This window comes from Hemibagrus wyckioides, linkage group LG17, assembly GCF_019097595.1.
Source record: "Hemibagrus wyckioides isolate EC202008001 linkage group LG17, SWU_Hwy_1.0, whole genome shotgun sequence".
Taxonomy (NCBI): Eukaryota; Metazoa; Chordata; class Actinopteri; order Siluriformes; family Bagridae; genus Hemibagrus; species Hemibagrus wyckioides.
The window spans coordinates 11,205,421-11,226,050 of record NC_080726.1 but is presented as its reverse complement, the minus strand read 5'-3'; the positions used below and the strand labels follow the sequence as shown (position 1 = coordinate 11,226,050).

The 20,630-nt window shown below is 38.3% G+C and overlaps 1 protein-coding gene across 2 annotated transcripts; it reads right to left on the bottom strand.

Moving 5' to 3' along the window:
- Positions 1–379: 379 nt before the first annotated feature.
- Positions 380–20,271, bottom strand: zgc:153184 (uncharacterized protein LOC751652 homolog). Of its 2 annotated transcripts, XM_058414296.1 has the most exons (7): positions 20,030–20,263; positions 8,904–8,987; positions 7,969–8,043; positions 7,657–7,728; positions 5,634–5,837; positions 3,771–4,283; positions 380–1,665 (listed from the first exon to the last, which is right to left on the bottom strand). In XM_058414296.1, the coding sequence occupies exons 1-7, from the start codon at positions 20,033–20,035 to the stop codon at positions 1,633–1,635; spliced, it is 987 nt and encodes a 328-aa protein (XP_058270279.1). In that variant the 5' UTR covers positions 20,036–20,263; the 3' UTR covers positions 380–1,632. The 2 variants fall into 2 exon arrangements, with proteins under 2 accessions (XP_058270279.1, XP_058270280.1); XM_058414297.1 differs by lacking the exon at positions 7,969–8,043 and having other exon boundaries at positions 20,030–20,271.
- Positions 20,272–20,630: the final 359 nt, after the last annotated feature.

The window sequence follows — 20,630 nt, the reverse complement described above, 5'->3', positions numbered from 1 at the left end:
GCATGCAGGCTTTCATTCCAGTCAAGCAGGAGCCTCACTCAATTCCACCGTGTTTAATCAGCTGATCTTATCTCAGCTGAGTCATGGCAATGCCAGTTTAATGAATCTGAATCATCACAAAGCTTACGTTGAAAGAGCTCAATACTGTGCTACATGATCTCTTTTATCATAACTCCTCATTAAAAGAGGATCTGGAAAGGAATAGAGTTTGTCAAAGATGAATGTGGAAAAAATTTCGAGGTATCAAAAAGCCAGTTTACTGATTTAAACCATGGTGCATTTCACAATGTGATAATGGTTTTACAAACATCAAACAGAACCCTGTCAACTCTCATAAATAACCATCGTTATGATGATGATGATGATGCTGCTGCTGCTGATTATTATTATTATTATTATTATTATTATTATTATTTGGCAAGTTGCAGGTTGAGCACAATTGGCCAAAATGTGTATTTAAGTGTGGTATGGAGTTGTACTGATTGATTACAAGCATATCTATGGTCACTTTCAATTGGCTTGAATTCAACTGCAAGAGTTTTAAGTATGCTAGACTGCCCCCGTGTGGTCACTGTAGATGTCTACAGTTTAAATAAACAGTTCTTCATTGTAGCATGGCAGCCCAGTAACACAAACCAGACAATTTTGGCCCAAAACAACTTAAAATCAAAATAAAATCCAATCCTAATGTAGATCTGAAAATCATTCTGGTTTTCTGGTCGGTTCTGTGACTCAAATTAAACACCTTATTGGTAACAACAGTTTATACCTCTTGAATTCTCAAATCGGATCGGTCAGAAGCTATGCGTTATTTTCGTATAACAGCACAGCCTGTCGTGTGCTATTTCTTACATATATTATAATATTAGCCCTAGAAAGGGGTTCAACTTAGACATGAACCTTGAATATTCTCTGAAAGAGAAACACTTTAGGCTGCAAGGTGGAAGCATTTTGTAGTAAAGAACCACTGTCATCAATAATAAAAAGGAAAAAAAAAATACATTATAATATACAGCTCTACAGTCATTCATGTACAGCAAGTTATCAAGGTTAAAAACAAAGCTTCCTGAAATGATTGTTTGCATAGTTAATGATACTTAGTCTTTTAAATTTTTTTTTGCTCTGTCACATTACATACTTTGCATAGTATTTGAGGTTTAGTAAGAGCTGCTAGTAAGATCATTCTCTTTAACAGTATCTGCACCATTCTGATGCCATTGCATTCGATTATCAGTTTAAAGACTACATTTTAAGCGACACAATATCAGAGGTTCTGAAGTGTACACTGATGTCATGATCCAGAAAGAGAAGGGAAGAAAAAAAAAAACATCAGAAAAGGGTTATATCCTCTCCGAATTTAATACACACTTGGTTTTCTGCTCATACTCTGACAATACTGCAGTACTCCTAGGCCACTGTTAGATGCTCAACCATACAAGGCTTGGTAACAGCTGTGGTAGTGGCTACACTGTTGATTTGAGTGTGAAGGCTTAGAGCATATATCAGAGCATAAATCCAGGTCCAACATTATAAAATACAAGTCTCTGCATTTAGCCAGTGTTCTTCTTCCTCTGGTAGATGTCCTCCATTGTACTCTCCACCTTTCACAGCTATATGTTTGTCCATGTTTATTCAGTCTCCAGAAGCTTGATCCTCATCTTGATCCTGGAAAAAAAAATAAGAAAGTAATTTGGATTCAGTATAAATTTCACAAATTCACAAGTTATGTGGCTTGATGTTCTGACAGCATGTATTTTCACTCCTCCAACCTCTTTATGACTTCTCGAGAAAAAGAACTGCTTTATACTTTTAAAACTAAGCAGATTTCTCCTTTCTTCTAAAGACTACTGGGTTCATTTAATGAGAAAAAGAGGGAAGGCACAGTTTTTGTCTTTCTTTCCTGTTTAATAAAACTGTTTTTTTATTTGTGATTTTCTTCTCAAATTTCTTTTCAGGAAATTGAAACAAATCTTTTTATGTGGTGTTATCGGGCATGGTGCTACTTGACATCACACATTTGCAACAAGAGCAACCACAAACAAAAACAGCAGGAAAGAACCGGTGTAGAATGTTGCATACACATCAAATGTCGCATATAGCAACTCCTTCAGTATTTGCTGCTGTTGGCAAAGACAAATATGTTCACAACCATGCTTGATCTTTATATAAAGTATCTATCTATACTTGCTATCTGTCTTTTATATATTTTATATTATACTTTTCCTTTTTCTACTTCTAAGCATGTAAATTCTGTTTTATGTCTGTTTACGGTTGTAAAGGAAACAATTCACTGCATATCGCATTGTTATGATTTCCAGAGCTTCCTATGTAAAGATATTCTGAAGATAAACATTGTGTAGATAAGGGAGCTGACTCTATCTCATCTCTCAACTCTCACATAGTTAGGTACTGTACATACAGGGGTTGGACAATGAAACTGAAACACTGGCCAATTTAGTGTTGGAGGATTCATGGCTAAATTTGACCAGCCTGGTGGCCAATCTTCATTGATTGCACATTCCACCAGTAAGAGCAGAGTGTGAAGGTTTAATTAGCAGAGTAATAGCACAGTTTTGCTTAAAATATTGCAATGCACACAACATTATGGGTGACATATCAGAGTTCAAAAGAGGACAAATTGTTGGTGCACGTCTCGATGGCGCATCTGTGACTAAGACAGCAAGTCTTTGTGATGTATCAAGAGCCACGGTATCCAGGGTAATGTCAGCATACCACCAAGAAGGACGAACCACATCCAAAAGGAGTAACTGTGGACGCAAGAGGAAGCTGTCTGAAAGGGATGTCCGGGTGCTAACCCGGATTGTATCCAAAAAACATAAAACCACAGCTGCCCATCTCACTGCAGAATTAAATGTGCACCTCAACTCTCCTGTTTCCACCAAAACTGTCCGTCGGGAGCTCCACAGGGTCAATGTACATGGCCGGGCTGCTATAGCCAAACCTTTGGTCACTCATGCCAATGCCAAACGTCGGTTTCAATGGTGCCAGCAGCAAAAATCTTGGGCTGTGGACAATGTGAAACATGTATTGTTCTCTGATGAGTCCACCTTCACTGTCTTTCCCACATCCGGGAGAGTTACGGTGTGGAGAAGCCCCAAAGAAGCGTACCACCCAGACTGTTGCATGCCCAGAGTGAAGCATGGGGGTGGATCAGTGATGGTTTGGGTTGCAATATCATGGCATTCCCTAGGCCCAATACTTGTGCTAGATGGGCGTGTCACTGCCAAGGACTACCGAACCATTCTGGAGGACCATGTGCACCCAGTGGTTCAAACATTGTACCCTGAAGGCAGTGCCGTGTATCAGGATAATAATGCACCAATACACACAGCAAGAGTGGTGACAGAGTGGTTTGATGAACATGAAAGTGAAGTTGAACATCTCCCATGGCCTGCACAGTCACCAGATCTAAATATTATTGAGCCACTTTGGGGTGTTTTGGAGGAGCAAGTCAGGAAACGTTTTCCTCCACCAGCATCACGTAGTGACCTGGCCACTATTCTGCAAGAAGAATGGCTCAAAATCCCTCTGGCCACTGTGCAGGACTTGTATCTGTCATTCCCAAGACGAACTGATGCTGTATTGGCTGCAAAAGGAGGCCCTACACCATACTAATGAATTATTGTGGTCTAAAACCAGGCGTTCATTGTCCAACCACTGTATGTGCTTATGACAAACTTTTTGTAGTTATGCATTCTCTTATACTTGCATATCTGCATACTTGTGTATGATTAATGTGAAAGGATTACCTCTTCATCTGTTTTCTCTTCAGTAGATTCCCCTGAAGATTCTTCTTCTTCTTCTTCTTCTTCTTCTTCTTCTTCTTCTTCTTCTTCTTTTTTTGATCCTTCCATTTCTCCTGTGCTAAGTTCCTCGAGTGCCTTTTCCTCTTGTTGGTTGTCCATATCGTCTGAAGCCTCAGGATTTCCTGAGCTCTTTTCCTCTGCTACCTCTTCCTTGTTCTCCCCTTCAGTGTCTTCAGTCTCCTCATTGTTCTTGGTCACATCATCATGTTCTTCCTGCGGCTCCGTGTCTTGTACAGTGATGGGAGGAGTGGAGTCTTCCTGGTTCTTGTGTGTCTCCTCCTGAGGGACATTCAGTGCATTCTTAGTATTGCCATTCTTGTCCAGAGTGTTGTCACCACCTTGCGGATCACAGAGAGACCTGTTTTCCTCAGGTGTGTCTGGAGCTCCCTCTTCACCGACTGACTTCCTGTGCTGGCGGGTGGGTGGCCGCCGCTTGAAGGACAGCCGGACTCGACTCTGTGGAGACAAAGAGCAAAACAGTGTCAGTTTTTTTTGTTGGTATAACAACTGACTCTGTGTGCCTTTGAGCTGTTACCTTAGATGGGTGGTGGAGCTCATTTCTAGGCCTGAAATACTGTAACTCACAGTGTCTTTGAACTGTTATTATATTATTGGACAAAAGGTGGCACTAGCTTTCATTGCTGCCAAACAGCTCCAGATCCTGAGCTCAGGTTGCCTGTGTAGATATTCCCAATATCTCCCTGTGGTCATTGTGATTTTTCCTCTTTTCTCTGGTTTCCTCCCACCTCACAAAAACATGCAGGTAGGTGGATTGTCTACAATATGTATGAATGTACATATGCATGATGGCCTGCAATGAATTTCCACCTCACACCCAGTGTACCTGGATTAGGCTTTAGGAACACCGCAAACCCTCACCAAGAGAAAACTGTACATTTAAAATAATAGAAGCCACAACTGTGCTTTCCATGCTACCTTGTCTAGAGTGTAGTTATTCATTGTCTTAACATAAATCATACCACAAATAACACTGGATATTAAGATGCTAATATAACTGATATAGAGGGTTAATGATCTGAGAAGGACCACTTCCTGTAAATGGATTACAGTTTTCATCCTCCATTGCTAGCCACTTTGAGCTTACATGGAGCTTAGGCTCTGAAAACAGCTCAACCCCTGCTGCTAATATGCCCTTGTTTGCATGTGCATGATATCTGTTCTTCCTTAATGCATAGTTTTCATTTATGGAACCTTTTTGCTTATAAATGCCAGGACAATTCAATGGGTTAAAATTCCTAAACCAGAACATCCTCAGTTCAGAGATAACAGCAGCAGTATCCATGTTCACTAGTCTAGTATAGGTCTTAGTACTGGTAGGGGTCAGAAAACTTTAAAAGAGGATGAAATAATGTGAAAGTAGAAAAGCTGAGAGGAGACTCCTATAATTATATTATTACAAATGTACTGACAGAATGAACTTGTGGACATTGTGTGTAAATGTGTCTTTCAGTACATACTGTGAACAATACAACACACACTCAGTATAGTGTGTATCGATTACAATTAAAGACAGCCCTGATACTTCTAGGGTTTTATTTTATTTTTTTTATAGTTACTTCATTAGGGTTTGTAAATTGGTTAATTCATACTAATAATAAAAAGCACAAAGATACCATTTACTAATTGTAATAATTTATATTGTAAAATTCTTCTATCATTATTATTACTATTAAATAGTCATGCTACCTGTCACTGATCATGGTTCCTATAGACTGTCAAACTTTTGCCTTAAAATGGCCTTAACCCTAGAGTTTAGCAATTAGGATTCGAGTAAAGCATTCAGACCTTGTTAAAGTTGGGCAGTGTGGTGCCCTCAGCTGGCTGCTCGAAGCTGATGGGCTCCTCATTGGCACCGTGCTGCTGAGGCGGCCTCAGGGTGGGACTCTGGGGACTGCAGGGTATGATGGGACAGAATGGTGAAAGCTGTTGCTTCCCTTCTGGAATTTTGGCTGAGTTGAGCAATATAGTGGGCGACAATATGGGACTGGCCTACATGGGACAAGAAAAAAAAGCAACATTGGACTACATAAATGCCACATGATGTTCATTTATTGTATATCATATGTTAAACATGATTCATTATGGGTTGAATGCAAGTCTGAATCAGCAGGCAGTGAGTCAGCCTAGCCGGAGCTAATCTTCCTTCATCTTTTGAAAATAATCATCCCAAATACAAGCACAGAAAGGAAGTTGAGACATTCTTTTGACGGGACTTTCATTATTACTATAGCCACAAGCCTAACTTATTTAATGATCTATCTGTCTACTATTTACATTTCTGGAAGCACACTGAGGTCCTCAATCACAATGTTGTTGACTCACAAAATAGAAGACAAAAAATAACTCATATGAACCGGATCAAACACAGATCACCCAAGAAGACCTTTAAATGAAAGTGGAGAGCCATTATCTGAATAAGAGTCGGCACGAGGTATGCTTCCTACCTGTACAGGAGAGATGAAGTAGAGAGAAAAGTGGCAGTCCTTCTGTCTCTTGGCTGCTAAGTCAAGAGCAGGACAACTCAGCAGCCTGGCAACACGGCTAAGACCTGATCTGATTAGCAAGCAGGCCTGGGCCAACCCAAGCTACAGGGACTTTATAAATCCCTAAATGCTACTGTAAATCCTCCAGAATAACCACACAATATGTACAGAGTATATTAGGGATGTAACTAAATATCAATACATTATTTGGATTGAACATATAATGCTTCCTAAATTAATACAAATCCAGAGAACAGGAGACAGGCAATAATGCTTTTTTAAGATGGCTTGTGAGAAAATGCATTTATATGAGCCTAGCAAGAAACAGGAAGTCTGCAGGAAGCAACAAGAATGATTTTACTTTCATGTAATGCGGGTTAAACATGCTTGCCTAATCTTTTGATACTGATTTTGATCTTGATTGAATTTGCTGAGATTGAGGAGTATAAATAAAAAATAATAATAGAAAAATCACTTCCTTTTCCAGCGGCTCTGTTTTTCCAGTGTACTTTCCATTGTTTCCAGGGCATAATGGTAGGGGTCAGGTTGAAAGAGAAAAAAACAACAAAAACCTTCTTGACCAATTTCACTATTTTCACAAATACAAATACTGATAAAGATCTGAATATCTGGAGCATAGATACAGATAATGGCATTGTTACACCCCTAGTGTGTATACTGATTATATATATATATATATATATATATATATATATATATATATATATATATATATATATATATATATATATATATATATATATATATATATATATATATATATAAGTATATATATATACTTTAAATGCCACTGTTGAACACTAAGTGGCAGCAGAGATACAAAATGAGGGGATAATAGTAAATCTCCTCAAGCATGAAGAGGAGGTACCGCTATTCCCATTCTACTAAAATTATATATAGCTATACTGACATTCATTAACCAGAGACCATCTGAGAGGAACTGACGTAGACAGCAATAGTACTGTATATTTTGCAATAATTGTAGGACGTGTGAGTGCTGATGGTTTCCACTAATCACTAACAGTTTGCATGCATGTCACAAATACTGAAAGTACTCTTGAAGGAAGCTGCAAGATGGAGCACTTCCTGTGTAAAGTGCTTCCTTAGAACTGCTGATTCATCCAGACCTGCACAACTAATAGGGCTTCTTGGTCCAACACGAGTAAGAGCTTGCATTTGTCACACAGTCTAATGTAGTATTTGGTACAAATAAGTTACTGTTTGTATTAAAATGGTATAAATTGATCAGCTCTGTATTCAATTCTTAGCTACTAACAATTCCAGTGAGATAACAAGATATTTACCTGCAGTTTCTCAAAGAGGGGAGAATTCTTCAGCTTGGCCTTGGGTGGAGGTTGAGGAGTAGTAGCCAGTTTCTTTGACAGAAAAAAAGACGTGTAGGTCAGAACATATCTCCAAATAATAACAATTATCTTAACCACCATTAAGTGCTAATATAAACAATATACCTAACAATATGTTACTTGCAGCTGTTTCTCTACATTGATGCAAGCTGTTAAGCTTGTCTTAGGTGGGAAAGATTGACTTCTTGAATGCTGAATATGACATTCTCTGACGGTTCGGACAGAAATGATGTATTTTAGTTCAATTCTCACCTCCTTCTCACTCTCACTATCCATCTGGCCATGTAATTGCAATGAACACGGAGGGCTCCTTTGAACAGGTTTTCTCTGACACAGTAACAGATGGACATGCATTATAAATCAGACAGCATATGCAGAATGCTAATAAACAATATATAATGGATTTTACCCATATACAGTGGTTTTGGATTCATACCACAGCACTTGTGAATATGGTTCATTTTCAAGAACAGCAGCAAATCACGATTTTTTTTTTTTTTATAATAATGCAATTGTACATTTGTGCATTTCTACAGTGACAGCTCGTTCACGGGGACTTGTATGGAGGAAACCGAAAAATCACTCGTTACTTAACAGAAAGCTGTAACAAGCTACTAACTTCAAGAGGATGTGAGGGAACTATTTATATCTGCTATAACAAAACTAATAACAAGAGCTCAATTTTTAGTTTTATAACACACATGAAACGTAACTATGCCTCACTTTTTAAAAAAAATAATTGTACGTCTTGGCAAATTCCTGGTTTAAGAGGAATAAAAGACTTCTTCATGTGCCGTTTCAGGGAAATAAACTTTGGAGTAGTCACAATAACTCGCTTTAACAATGCTTTGTGACGGGCTGCATCACTCCACCCAGCTGTTGATCAGTTTTCAATTATAGCATTTCCTGAAGTCTTTTATTCCTTACATAGACGATATACAATCATCCAAATCATATTAACTGCCTAGTAGTCATACAACAATGTGTCTGGACTTGGGTTATAATCATAAAGACTTTAGTACATATGTAAAGCGCTACTAGACCATACTCTAAGGACTATCATGGGTGAAAATGTCTACTAGTAAATGTACATTATTCTTAATCATTCATGTCTGTTCTGTCTCTCATGAGATGAAACTGTAAAAAACATGCAAGAATTGAGTCAAATAAATTAAATGAACTATTACCTCATCAGTCTTTGGCATTGGCAGTGGTTGACTTTTGAACTTCCCCGCCAGTTCAGCCACTGATAACTTGACTGGAGATCCCTCCTGAAAAGGTAAGCGTGATGTAAGTTAATGCAAGTATTTATACAGGTTTGTGCTGTTCAAGACATAGTCCAGTGTTTTAAAACGTAGTCTTTACACTACAGCATGTGTACTGTGTGTGTCATATACGTGACTTTTGCCATCGTTAATTGTACCACAAAAAAGAAAATTCTTAAGAAAAAGTGAACTTCATATAATACAAAAACTAAGGGCAGTTATCAAGCTTTGTCAATATGCTTCATTTTGTACCACCTAGCCTTAGGACAGTAGTTTTCAATCCTAAGCTTGAGCCACACCCAATAACACCTTATTAAACCTGAGTTTTGTTTGGAATGAAAAACCTGCCACCACGCTGATCCTTTGCTGACATGTTTTAAGATCTTTGCCCTAAGGAAAGCAGAAATAACCCAAATTGCAATCTATATTATATTTGTATTGGAAAGTTGACTAGAATGTTTTTTTTTTCCTGGCTAGTGCAGCTTTCTTTTGATACATCGACAACTGCCCTTAGCCTTGCATTATATAAATTAGCTTTATGTACACAGGTTCACTTTTTTCTTTCCAAGTCCAGGGAAATATCTTAAAATTCTCACACATACACTACCAGTCAAAAGTTTGGACACATCTTCTAATCCCATGGTCTTTCCTGATGTTTATTTCTTTCTACATTGTAAAACAATGCTGAAGGCGGCCGAAATACACAATAATCTCCTTTGAACAGTTGATATTGAGGTATGTCTGCTACTGATGCTCTGTAAAGCCTTCATAACGGCTCTAATCTGAGGTGCTGTTAATTGGTGATTTCTGAGGCTGGTAACTCTAAATGAACTTCTCCTCTGCAGCAGAGGTAAGTTTTGGTCTTGCTTTACTGGGATGGTCTTCATGTGAGCCAGTTTCATCATGGTGCTTGATGGGTTTTGCAAATGCACTTGACAATACTGTTCTCACAAGAACTATTCCAGAACACCTGACCTTCGTGTCTTAAAATAACAACGGACTGTTTTTTGTTGTCATTACATATGGATTACTTAAGTCCATGTGTGTTATTTCATAGATTTGAAATCTCCAGTATTGTTCTAGAATGTAGAAAATAAATCCCTAAACAAAAAACATTGAATTAAAAGGTGTGTCCAAACTTTTGACTGGTAGTGTATATTACAGATGTGTTTAAACAAAGAAACAAACACTGGAGAATTTCTTCAAGTCTCGTACCTGTGACAAAGAAACGTACCACACGATCTGTCAGCAGTGTAAATAGTAATTAAGGTAATCTTGCACTGAACATAGCTTTCTATATTAACTCAGTTAGTTTAAACCCAAGGTTAGCTTTCTGTTTCATAATCTCACCCAGATAGTAAGCCCAGGGTGTATTTAAAATCTGATCCAATCAATCACTGACTGGTGACACTCTTTAGATTTATATGCTAAACTCTGTTGATGTATGTGCTTTTCCCACACACCCTACTAATGTGCCTCATGAATTACAGAACTGATGCATTGGCCTCTTTATTTTGTTAACAAATTTACTGAGCGCAGGCACTGGTACTGCTGGATGTTCTCTGACCCGTGCATTTCTGAGGTGGTTTAAACCTTACGCTGGCTTTTTCTCACTGTTGACACAGGGTTCCCACAAAACCTAGAATATCCCCAGACCACCAAAAGAGCACGCTCAGGAATTACAGTGGAGAGAATATGCCCAAATAGTAGTTTTACACGCCTCTGTGTTTTTCGGGGCCATTACATAAACCATTACATGATGCAAGAATTACCCTCACACTCAGACAGCACTTGTTTTATGAACCGATCACATTTCCCGCTTTCAGAACAACAGGAAAATGAAGCAGGGCTCACATGAAAAGTGGCTGAAAAAGTAGCACAGGGAAATGATGACATCAGCCCAGAGGGGCATTAGGGACTTAGGGAAGTTTGGGTGTGTTTCCTAGAACATTAACACAGCTGACTAACATCATGCTAACTGCCTGGGGAATTACAGACAAAGATAACAGTTTCCCTTTCTTTCTCTCTTTCTTTCAATACAGTTTTTTAATAGAATTAAGTCAAATTAATCACCGTTATAAAGTTATGCATATTGACACTGGCACTGAGCGTCTTTTTCTTTGCTTCCATTTTTCTTCTCACACTGTTTCTTTTGCTCTGAGAGCTATCCAGGACAAAGCACTCTTTACACACAGATCCTCCTTATTGCCTCTAGCTTTGGGTGTCTGCCCTGTCTGAGCCAAACCCTTTGGAAACATTAGCACACTTCTCCCACAAACATTCTTACTCACTCTTGCAGATATACACACATTCCCTATTCCACACACAGACACACACACAAACACTGTGATCTCACCTACCACCTTCCCTCCACCCAAAAAAAGGATTACTACATACACACACATCAAGTCCTGCACGTTACCTAAAAACTGTTCACTAAACACACACACAGAAAGAGAAACATTTTCCCTCTAAATTCCTACAGTTCCTTTTTTCATCAGTGATAAGCAGAAGCCCCCAGAGACCACCCACCCTTGTTTCATTATTTTGGAGCCCATTATTGTTAACTCCTTCCTGTCTCTTGAAAACAAAACCCATGCCTAAGTGCTCACAATTAAAAAACCTCCCAAGAAGACAATGGAGTGTTTCTTAAATGTTTAAGCTTTTGTTGGTTAACCAAAGCTGATGGTTTCTAATAAAAACACATTTGGACCGCAGCCATGACTTTGCTCCTTGGTCTACAGAAATGACCTTCAGACTTCAGACCAAGACAAAGGCTGCAAAAAATAACTTACACAATTACTGACTCAAGCATTCAAAGTTCCCAACCCCATTTTAAACACACTCAAGTTCAGTACTGTTGCCAAATGTGATGATATTCACACTCATTATCAAACAGCTTGCATGCAAATCTATCACTATCACAAGTGGGTACAGACATACCTAGACCATGTATGGCAAAACTTACAAGCCAACCAAAAGTAAGGCTGTGCTCAATTCTATAGGATATAAAAGTTCAAGACTCTGGGAAGGCCAGAGGGGTCTTCTGTGGGAGAGAAAACCTAGCCAAATCTATTTTAGGGGTTTGGGGCCTGAGAAAAAACGCTACCAAGCAGTCACGAAGGCTTGGGTCATTAGTTTCTTGTTGACATTGACATGAACCATGTCCAGAGAGAGAAAATATGTCCCAACAGCCAACTTTATCACAGCCATGTAAAAGAGTACATTGCATTCCAAGGATTTTAAAAATATACTTAGGATAGATTTATTCTGTATTGGTACTTTAGGTAGGAACCCTTACACTCGCTCAGACACAAACAATCAGCCGAGACAAAACATTCAGGTCTGATCAGAGCACAGTTGCAATTTACCCCTTACCTCTGCCTTCTGTCATCTCTGACACAGGATGTGTGTGAACGGGTGATATGAAGACGAGACACCTCAACCAGCTGTGAGCAGGAAGAGCTGTAGATTGTATTTTCTCATTTGTTGATGAGAAATAAAATAAAACCGTACTCGTCTGTTAAAACTACAGCTGCATGCAAAATCACAAGGCATGATACTGATGCAAAAATGATCAATTATAAGTGAATATTAACATATGTTAAAATGCAAATAACAAAAATATTTTCAGTAGGCCTAGATGACTCTGAGCAGCGCAGAATTTTTTCCATTATGCTTCTGTTTTGGGTCCCGCATTGTCACGCTTTGATGCATCTAGTTAATCGGTAGCTATATGGTGTAGCAAAAGCCTGAGCATTCAGATGCAAACAAAATATCTATGATGCTCCTTTACCACAATCGAAACGGAATCTTGCAATATGCAATAATTTAGGGGTAAATCTTTTCAGATTTCAGATGCTGTGCTTCCGGTTTTGATTCATTTTAGTTCAAGGAAGTGGACTACTTTATTCTGTATATAGCAGATAATGTATGTGAAAGATTTTTACCACACATGTTCCTTTTATATTTTCTTGAAAAGAAAAAGAAAGTGAGGGCAGAGATCAGCAGTTCTGTTCCTGTTAGGAAGGGGTGTGATTTCAGGGCTATTGAGACTGAAACTAGTGGGTTTATTATCTTGCCACTTTAAAAGGTACCATCTGTGATAATTACTAGTCTTGAAGTACTAAACATTAAACAAAGTGGGGAAAAAAACAAAGTATAAAAATACTAATCATTTTTTAAAATTCCAAAAATACTTATTTTGATTAAAAAATACAGGTTTATAATGCATTATGTTCACAGGATAACATGATATAAATGTACATGCAGTATGCACAATTAATACAGTAACAACTTTTGAGTTAGCATGAAGCGCCTCTTCCTTCTGCTCAAAGTAATAAAAGGTCCTCTCATGTAGAGCAACATCCTTTGCTACAGATCAGCTGACCAGTGCCAAACTATACAACAAAGGCAACTAACAAATAATCCAACAAGCAGTCTTTCTTAGACAGCAAACACATGATATGGTGAAAGAGTTACCTCTGCTATGAGAATCATGCTCCTATGAGAATCATGTCCAAATACAGACACCAAGGCAAGTGGTGATAGGTTTCTATTCATTCTGTTATTTACTGTATACTTTGTACAGCTTAGGGAAGGAAAGACGAAAGCAATGAATCTTGAGAGCAAAGCGAGCAAAGGGGAAGAATATAAATATATACATGAATCAGAAGAGGTGATGGAAATAACAGTCTTAGTGGAGTAGAAATTGAGCATAGTGAAGTTTACGTTTATTTTAAGTCTGCTGGATTAAAGTGAAGAGTTCAGGCTGCCAGGAGTGACCATATAAAACGGCAGCCAAGTCTTGTTAATGCTACCAGCAGACTTGCAAATATCCTTTGTTTCCTCCAAGTTTCCAAGGAGACCTGTTATATTTGAAATCACATCACTTTTCCACTGGAATCGCAAGTTTAGCTCTTCACTTGTGTTAAGCAATTATAACCAGTTTAGAAAACGGTCCTGTTTCACAGCGGTTAGTCAAAAGGACACTGCACAGAACAATATCTGCGAACTCTCTTCAGAACCGCGAATGTCAAGTCTGAGAACAGTTCCAAGAATGAAGCTTTGTGATTCTCCAAGCTTGCTTTAATTAAAAAGAATAACCATGCTTCATTCTACATGCTACAACAGGTACATTCACACCTCAACCTCACACCTGCTGCCTTGGAATTCCACAGAAGACATGTAGACATGAGATGTACTTTACTGTGTGGTCAATTTTGAAGCTTGTGGGACAAATAAAAGACCACCATTAATATTATTGTGGACAGGTACAATCTAAATGAATATCTGTGCATGTAGGATTAATTTAAAAAAAAAAAAGGTGAGAGCAATGAATAATCCTGGGTGATGTAGCTGAGGCTGAGGAACTGTCCAGAGTCAGAAATCACAAACATTCACTGGCATTTCTACCTGGGGGTTTATTTTCTGGTGTTTTCCAATGTGTCACAGGATAGAATGGTGGTTTACCATTTACATTTTTAATTCCTGTTTTGGCCAGGACTAACACAGATATGCATATTTGGAGCATTATACAAATACAGATATAGATTGTTTTACAATATACACCGATCAGGCATAACATTATGAACAATGACAGGTGAAGTGAATAACACTGATTATCTCCTCATCATGGCACCTGTTAGTGGGTGGGATATATTGGGCAGCAAGTGAACATTTTGTCCTCAATGTTGATGTGTTAGAAGCAGGAAAAATGGGCAAGTGCAAGGATTTGAGCGAGTTTGACGAAGGACCAAATTGTGATGGATAGATGACTGGATCAGGGCATCTCGTTTGGGAGGGGGTTGGTTGGGTGGTTCCGGGTCTGCAGTGGTCAGTATCTATCAAAAGTGGTTCAAGGAAGGCTTATCAATGCACATGAGGAGCAAAAGCTGGCCGGTGTGGTCTGATTCAACAGATGAGCTACTGTTGCTGAAATTTCTGAAGAAGTTAATGCTGCTTTTGATAGAAAGGTAACAGAATACACAGTGCATCATAGTTGCATATGGGGCTGCCAATGCTTCCCCCTGTGGCCTCTTTCAGCAGGATAATGCACCGTACCACAAAGCAAAAATGGTTCAGGAATGGTTTGATAAGCACAACAACGATTTTTAGGTGTTGACCTGGCCTCCAAATTCCCCAGATCTCAATCCAATCGATCGTTTGTGGGATGTGCTGGACAAACTCGTCTGATCCATTGAGGCCCCACTTCGCAACTTACAGGACTTAAAGGATCTACTGCTAACGTCTTGGTGCCAGATACCACAGCACACCTTGAGGCATTTAGTGGAGTCCATGCTTCAATGGGTCAGGGGTGTTTTGGCAGCAAAATGGGGACCAACATAATATTAGGCAGGTGGTCATAATGTTATGCCTGATCAGTGTAAAAACATCAAAAGTCTTATTTCTAATGACACAAGCCTCAAAGCATTGAAAACAGACATCAAGCCTTATACATAAGCCATACACTTCAGCATAACTAAATATGGATTCTGAAGTTAAAGGCAAGTCCTTACAAATTCACAGGAATGTCATGGAATGATATAATGCAAAGACAGAACCGCCATCGGGTTTTTTCTTGTCAATGTATCAAGACATTGGGACTGAGCACTACTGAGTTCTCCATTGGGATGGAGAACAGTCCAGATATGCATTCAATCACATTCCAACTATACGGGAGTGCACAGAGTGACGCTCCATATACAGAAACCTCCAAGTGTCAGAAGACAGAAAGCTTCCTCTCACTGCTTATGCTTTCCATCTCACTGCTGTGAGTGGTTAATGTCTCTACTTCCCCATTCTAGGATAATGCACTGCTGGTAGATAACTAAAGTCATGCTTTGTTTTTCTCAAAACCATTCCATTCGGGATTCTCAAGAAAGGAAAGAAATGCTTCTCAATTTATCCATGAAATAGTTCCTGTACATAAAAGAATAGGCATTTTTCGGCAATAACAGTCTGTCCTCAAACTGTTGTCAATCTTCATGGATCATTACCCCTTTCAGCAGTTTGTTGTAGCGAGCTGAAATCTCTGGGTAACTTAAGTGGAACATTCATGGCTTTATCTACAAAAAAGCTGTGTGTGTGTGTGTGACTTCCTCCATGACATTTAGTAGCATCAAATTACAATATCAGCACAAGCTTAACTGGTCAATGTCCTGCTTGTGTTCAGTTGTGGCTGTGTTTCCTTTTTTGATAGTGTTGGACTTGTGTACAGTCTGCGACATTACTGACCTTGAGATTTTTTATCAGCAGACTAGAAATCTTAGTTTAGTTTCATATAGATTTCATTTACAGATGTCTCTCTGAGTCACCCTGCGCTTTGCTTTGTTCTGTGTAGCACCTCTGGTCCAGGAGGAACGTTGATTCATTTCACCATGTACTGTATCAGCTATATAGGGTTGAAATGACAATAAAGTTTCTTTGAAAAAGAAAACATGCCCTGTTTATGCAGATGAGTTCCGGTCTGGTTTAGATCCTACTTGATAGATAATTTGACAGTTTGTTCAGACTCAACAGACACTTAAAATATGGCGTATGGTACACCACAAGGTTCTGGTTTAGGCTTTCTAATCTTTGTCTTGGGGACGTTTGACACCTGAGCGAAAGCTTTGAATACGAACTTCTTGCTCCTGAAATCTCAATGGTGGATACCAAGTCTCCATAAAAGTAATATCTTTCTTTCTTCTTCTTTTTCTATTTATTATTATTATTATTATTATTACCACCCAAATGAGGATGAGGTTCCCTTCTGAGCCTGGTTCCTCTCAAGGTTTCTTTCTCATATCATCTCAGGGAGTTTTTCCTTCCCACTGTTGCCTCAGGCTTGCTCATTAGGGATAAATGTTAGAGATAAATAGTAACTTAACTTTAAACTTTATCATTTATTACTGTTTTTATACTTCTGTAAAGCTGCTTTGAGACAATGTCCATTAAAAAAGCGCTATACAGATAGATTGAATTGAAAATTGCTATTATTATTATTATTATTATTATTATTGTATGTAGTACATCTTTTTAAGCTCCCACATGGTAAAGAGCATTAAACTGCTAAACCGATTAACAAGCATTGATTTGTAATTGCATCCAACACATCAAATAAACATGTAGCAGCAGAAGGGTCAGACTCCTGCCTTAGAAAGCCACATCACATCAGTGTTTATCATTCTGTCTCACTAAATACACCTAATTTACCTCACTGGCATAGTCTGAATATTATCTGTTTGAAGATGCGATCCTGTTAGGGCTGCAGTCTGAGAACTGCAGAGGATCCTTCATGTCATATGATGCTGGACCTAATGACCAGGAACTTCACCAACTGATAAACTAATCAAGATTTGAAACAACCATTACAATAACAATACACAGGGTTCTGTTGACTCATAGATAAGTATAAAACCTATTAATTCCTTCTGGTTGTTTCTCTTCACTGGTCCCTTACAGTTGTCAGTAGATCCTCACTTCTTGTATTGAAGAAGACATGGGTATGTTTTGGTTTTTTGTTTTTTTCTGAAGAGATTAGTAGCAGTCAGAGCTATGTCTAGCTGTTAGGCAGAATCGGGAAAATAAAACGCATGTGGCCTGAAAGCATCACCGACGCAGATAGAGTGGCCCTGAAATCCTCATTAAAATCATTCAAGAGGTCACTGTCATGGACAATGAAGCAGGTTATCATGAACACAAACAGAGGAGAACATGTTGTCTTAGACATAAATGATGATGATATGCAGATGACTAACTGAAATTTAAGTGTACTTTGACTAAGCAGCGTCTTATTAATAATAAGTATGAATATTAAATTATTATCATTTTAAGGTATTAGTGAATAATAAATATAAACAGCTAGAAGAATGCATAGCATCTGTTTTACAGCATATGTCATTTATATTTGTATTTATATATATATGTATGTATAAATGACAGGCGCCGTAAGACAGATAAGAAGGAGAAGTGTGATCATATGGCATTGTGAGAAATCCGCTGACTACAGCACTTTGCTTGACACAGCACAGGACATGTCAAAAGACATCACTTAAAAAAGGCCAACTGCCTACACTTTTCTACACCATGGTAAATCCATTATAGTTATTTGGTTGAAAATAGCATTTGAACATTTTTTCCAGCTCAGTGTATGAACTAGTTTATTTGTAGTGGTTCTAATTGGTCCAGTGATAGATACTACATGCTGGCAGCATTCATGTTAGTTTTAGTTTTATTCTTAAGATGAATAAAACATGCTCATTCCCATATGCTTGGCAGATCAGGCCTATTCTCTCACATCTGCAGTTACACTCTGTTCCTAGTTTTACTCTGTCCAGCTATATATGGGACCAAGTACACACCCAACCCACCCACACATGCACACATAATATACACACACTCGTAAAACACAGGGGACTCCCAAAGCTTTCAGCGGAATAGTAAGTGGCCAGAGGATGTTGTGAATTTTCCCTACTGATCCCACAAGCTTTCACTGTCCTAATCTGCTGGAAGTCAGTCAACACAGTGCTGGTAGAAAGAATCGTCTCCATTTCTCTTCCATTCACCATTCTTCTCTCTTTCGAGTTCCGCACTTGCTCTTAGCCTGTGGACATTTTAGCTGAGAATAACACATTTTCTTTCGAATCCGTTTTGGCAGCATCAGCAAAGACACATTAAATGCACTTGGGCACTTTTTAGGGCAGCAAGGGAACAAGCAACATGTGCTATGTGAGGAAGTGTTCCAATATAGAGACGAGAAGAAAACACTCTGCACTGGTAACCAGTATACAGCAGAAATCAGCAGTCTCTATCACTGCTTCTGTTTATAGTGTCATCTCAGTGCAGGGCAAGGATTAAAACTTGATTTATACCAGAATAACTTGAATAAAATATATCTATATCTATATCTATCTATCTATCTATCTATCTATCTATCTATCTATCTATCTATCTATATATATATATATATATGCAGATATACCAGAATAACTTGAATAAAATCTATCTAGATAGATAGATAGATAGATAGATAGATAGATAGATAGATAGATAGATAGATAGATAGATTTTATTCAAGTTATTCTGGTATAAAACAAGTTATAATCCTTGCCCTGCACTGAGATGACACTATAAACAGAAGCAGTGATAGAGACTGCTGATTTCTGCTGTATACTGGTTACCAGTGCAGAGTGTTTTCTTCTCGTCTCTATATGGGAACACGTTCCTCACGTAGCACATGTTGTTGATATATGTGTGTGTATATATATATATATATATATATATATATATATTCATATAAAGCTGTAAATTGATTTCCCTCAGCACAGATTTATTTTATGAACAAAATCCGACTTATAATATTATTAATAAATTGTTAAAACTAAACACTTTAGGTCCAGGTTGAATTGATCTGATTATCATTTTATATGAAATATTTTATAAAAATAAAATAAAGCTAAAATAAATAAATAAATAAATTTAAAAAAATGAACCCCCAGGGTCTCTAGTACACACCCTGAGAAGCTCTATAATTCCTAATACTCAGACGATTTGGTTCTAAATACATGACACTGTAATGATTTAAAGTTAATATTCTAAATCTAGGTGAAATGCATAAGAGTAACAGATCTCTCGGTGATGTGGGGTCGTAGGGGAGGCGTGATTTATTTCAAGGGTCACAGTTTGCAGGACCTTATGCCTAATAACCTGATCACAATCAAGTATTTCTAACTGAGGAAGTTCTTCTTAATTGCAAGACATTTCAACAGCCTCTTGGAGTCATCTACATTTTTTTTTTGTTGTTCATATGTACATATACATGCAGTTATTATAATTTGTATTAGAGTTTCTATCACAGCCTCAGTTCATGATTCAGTGACACATCAGAAATCTGTTCCTCACTAGTTTACTTTTTCTTTTAGAAGTCAGTGCATTCAAGTGCAGATTCCTTTCCGTTTGGTCTAAAGAAAATATCTCAATTTTAAGAACGTTCTGTCATGTGGTGTAGTCTGGACGCTGAAATGTAAAAAAAATCAAGGCGATTTTTCAGCAAAAAAGCAGCTCACCTCCATCCTCTGAGTGTGTCCGATCTGTCCAGCTGCGCTCCGGAGTGCCCAAGTAACTCTGATTAAAAAGTCAGTAAACTTTCCCACTACCGGAGTCACATTTCCAACCGAGCAGCTCTTCACTTAAACAAAACTAAAGAATCAACACGATGTGAGAACCCTGAGGAGGAGGAGGAGGAGGAGGAGGAGGGTTTGTCTGGCTGATGTGGTTCGCAGTATTTTGGTTGCGCAATGTCTTCACTGTTGAGCGGCGGATGAGAGAATAAACACTGAGACACTGAAGAGTGCGCACCACACACACACACACACACACACACACACACACACACACACACACACACACACACACGCTTTCATCTGATTATATCTGCAGGTTATCAGAGTTCATGTTTATTGTCTTTAAGCTGTACAAAGAACCTCAGAACAGTGGGTTAAGGCAAGTATATAAATGTCTACATCATAATATCTGACGCCCTCTAGTGGCTGAGAGATGTATCATTTTTAACCCCATGTTAGTGAATGAAGCAGTGTGGAGACGAAGACGAATTCACTTCAGTTTTGTTTGTATAGCGTTTTTAACAATGGACATTGTCTCAAAGCA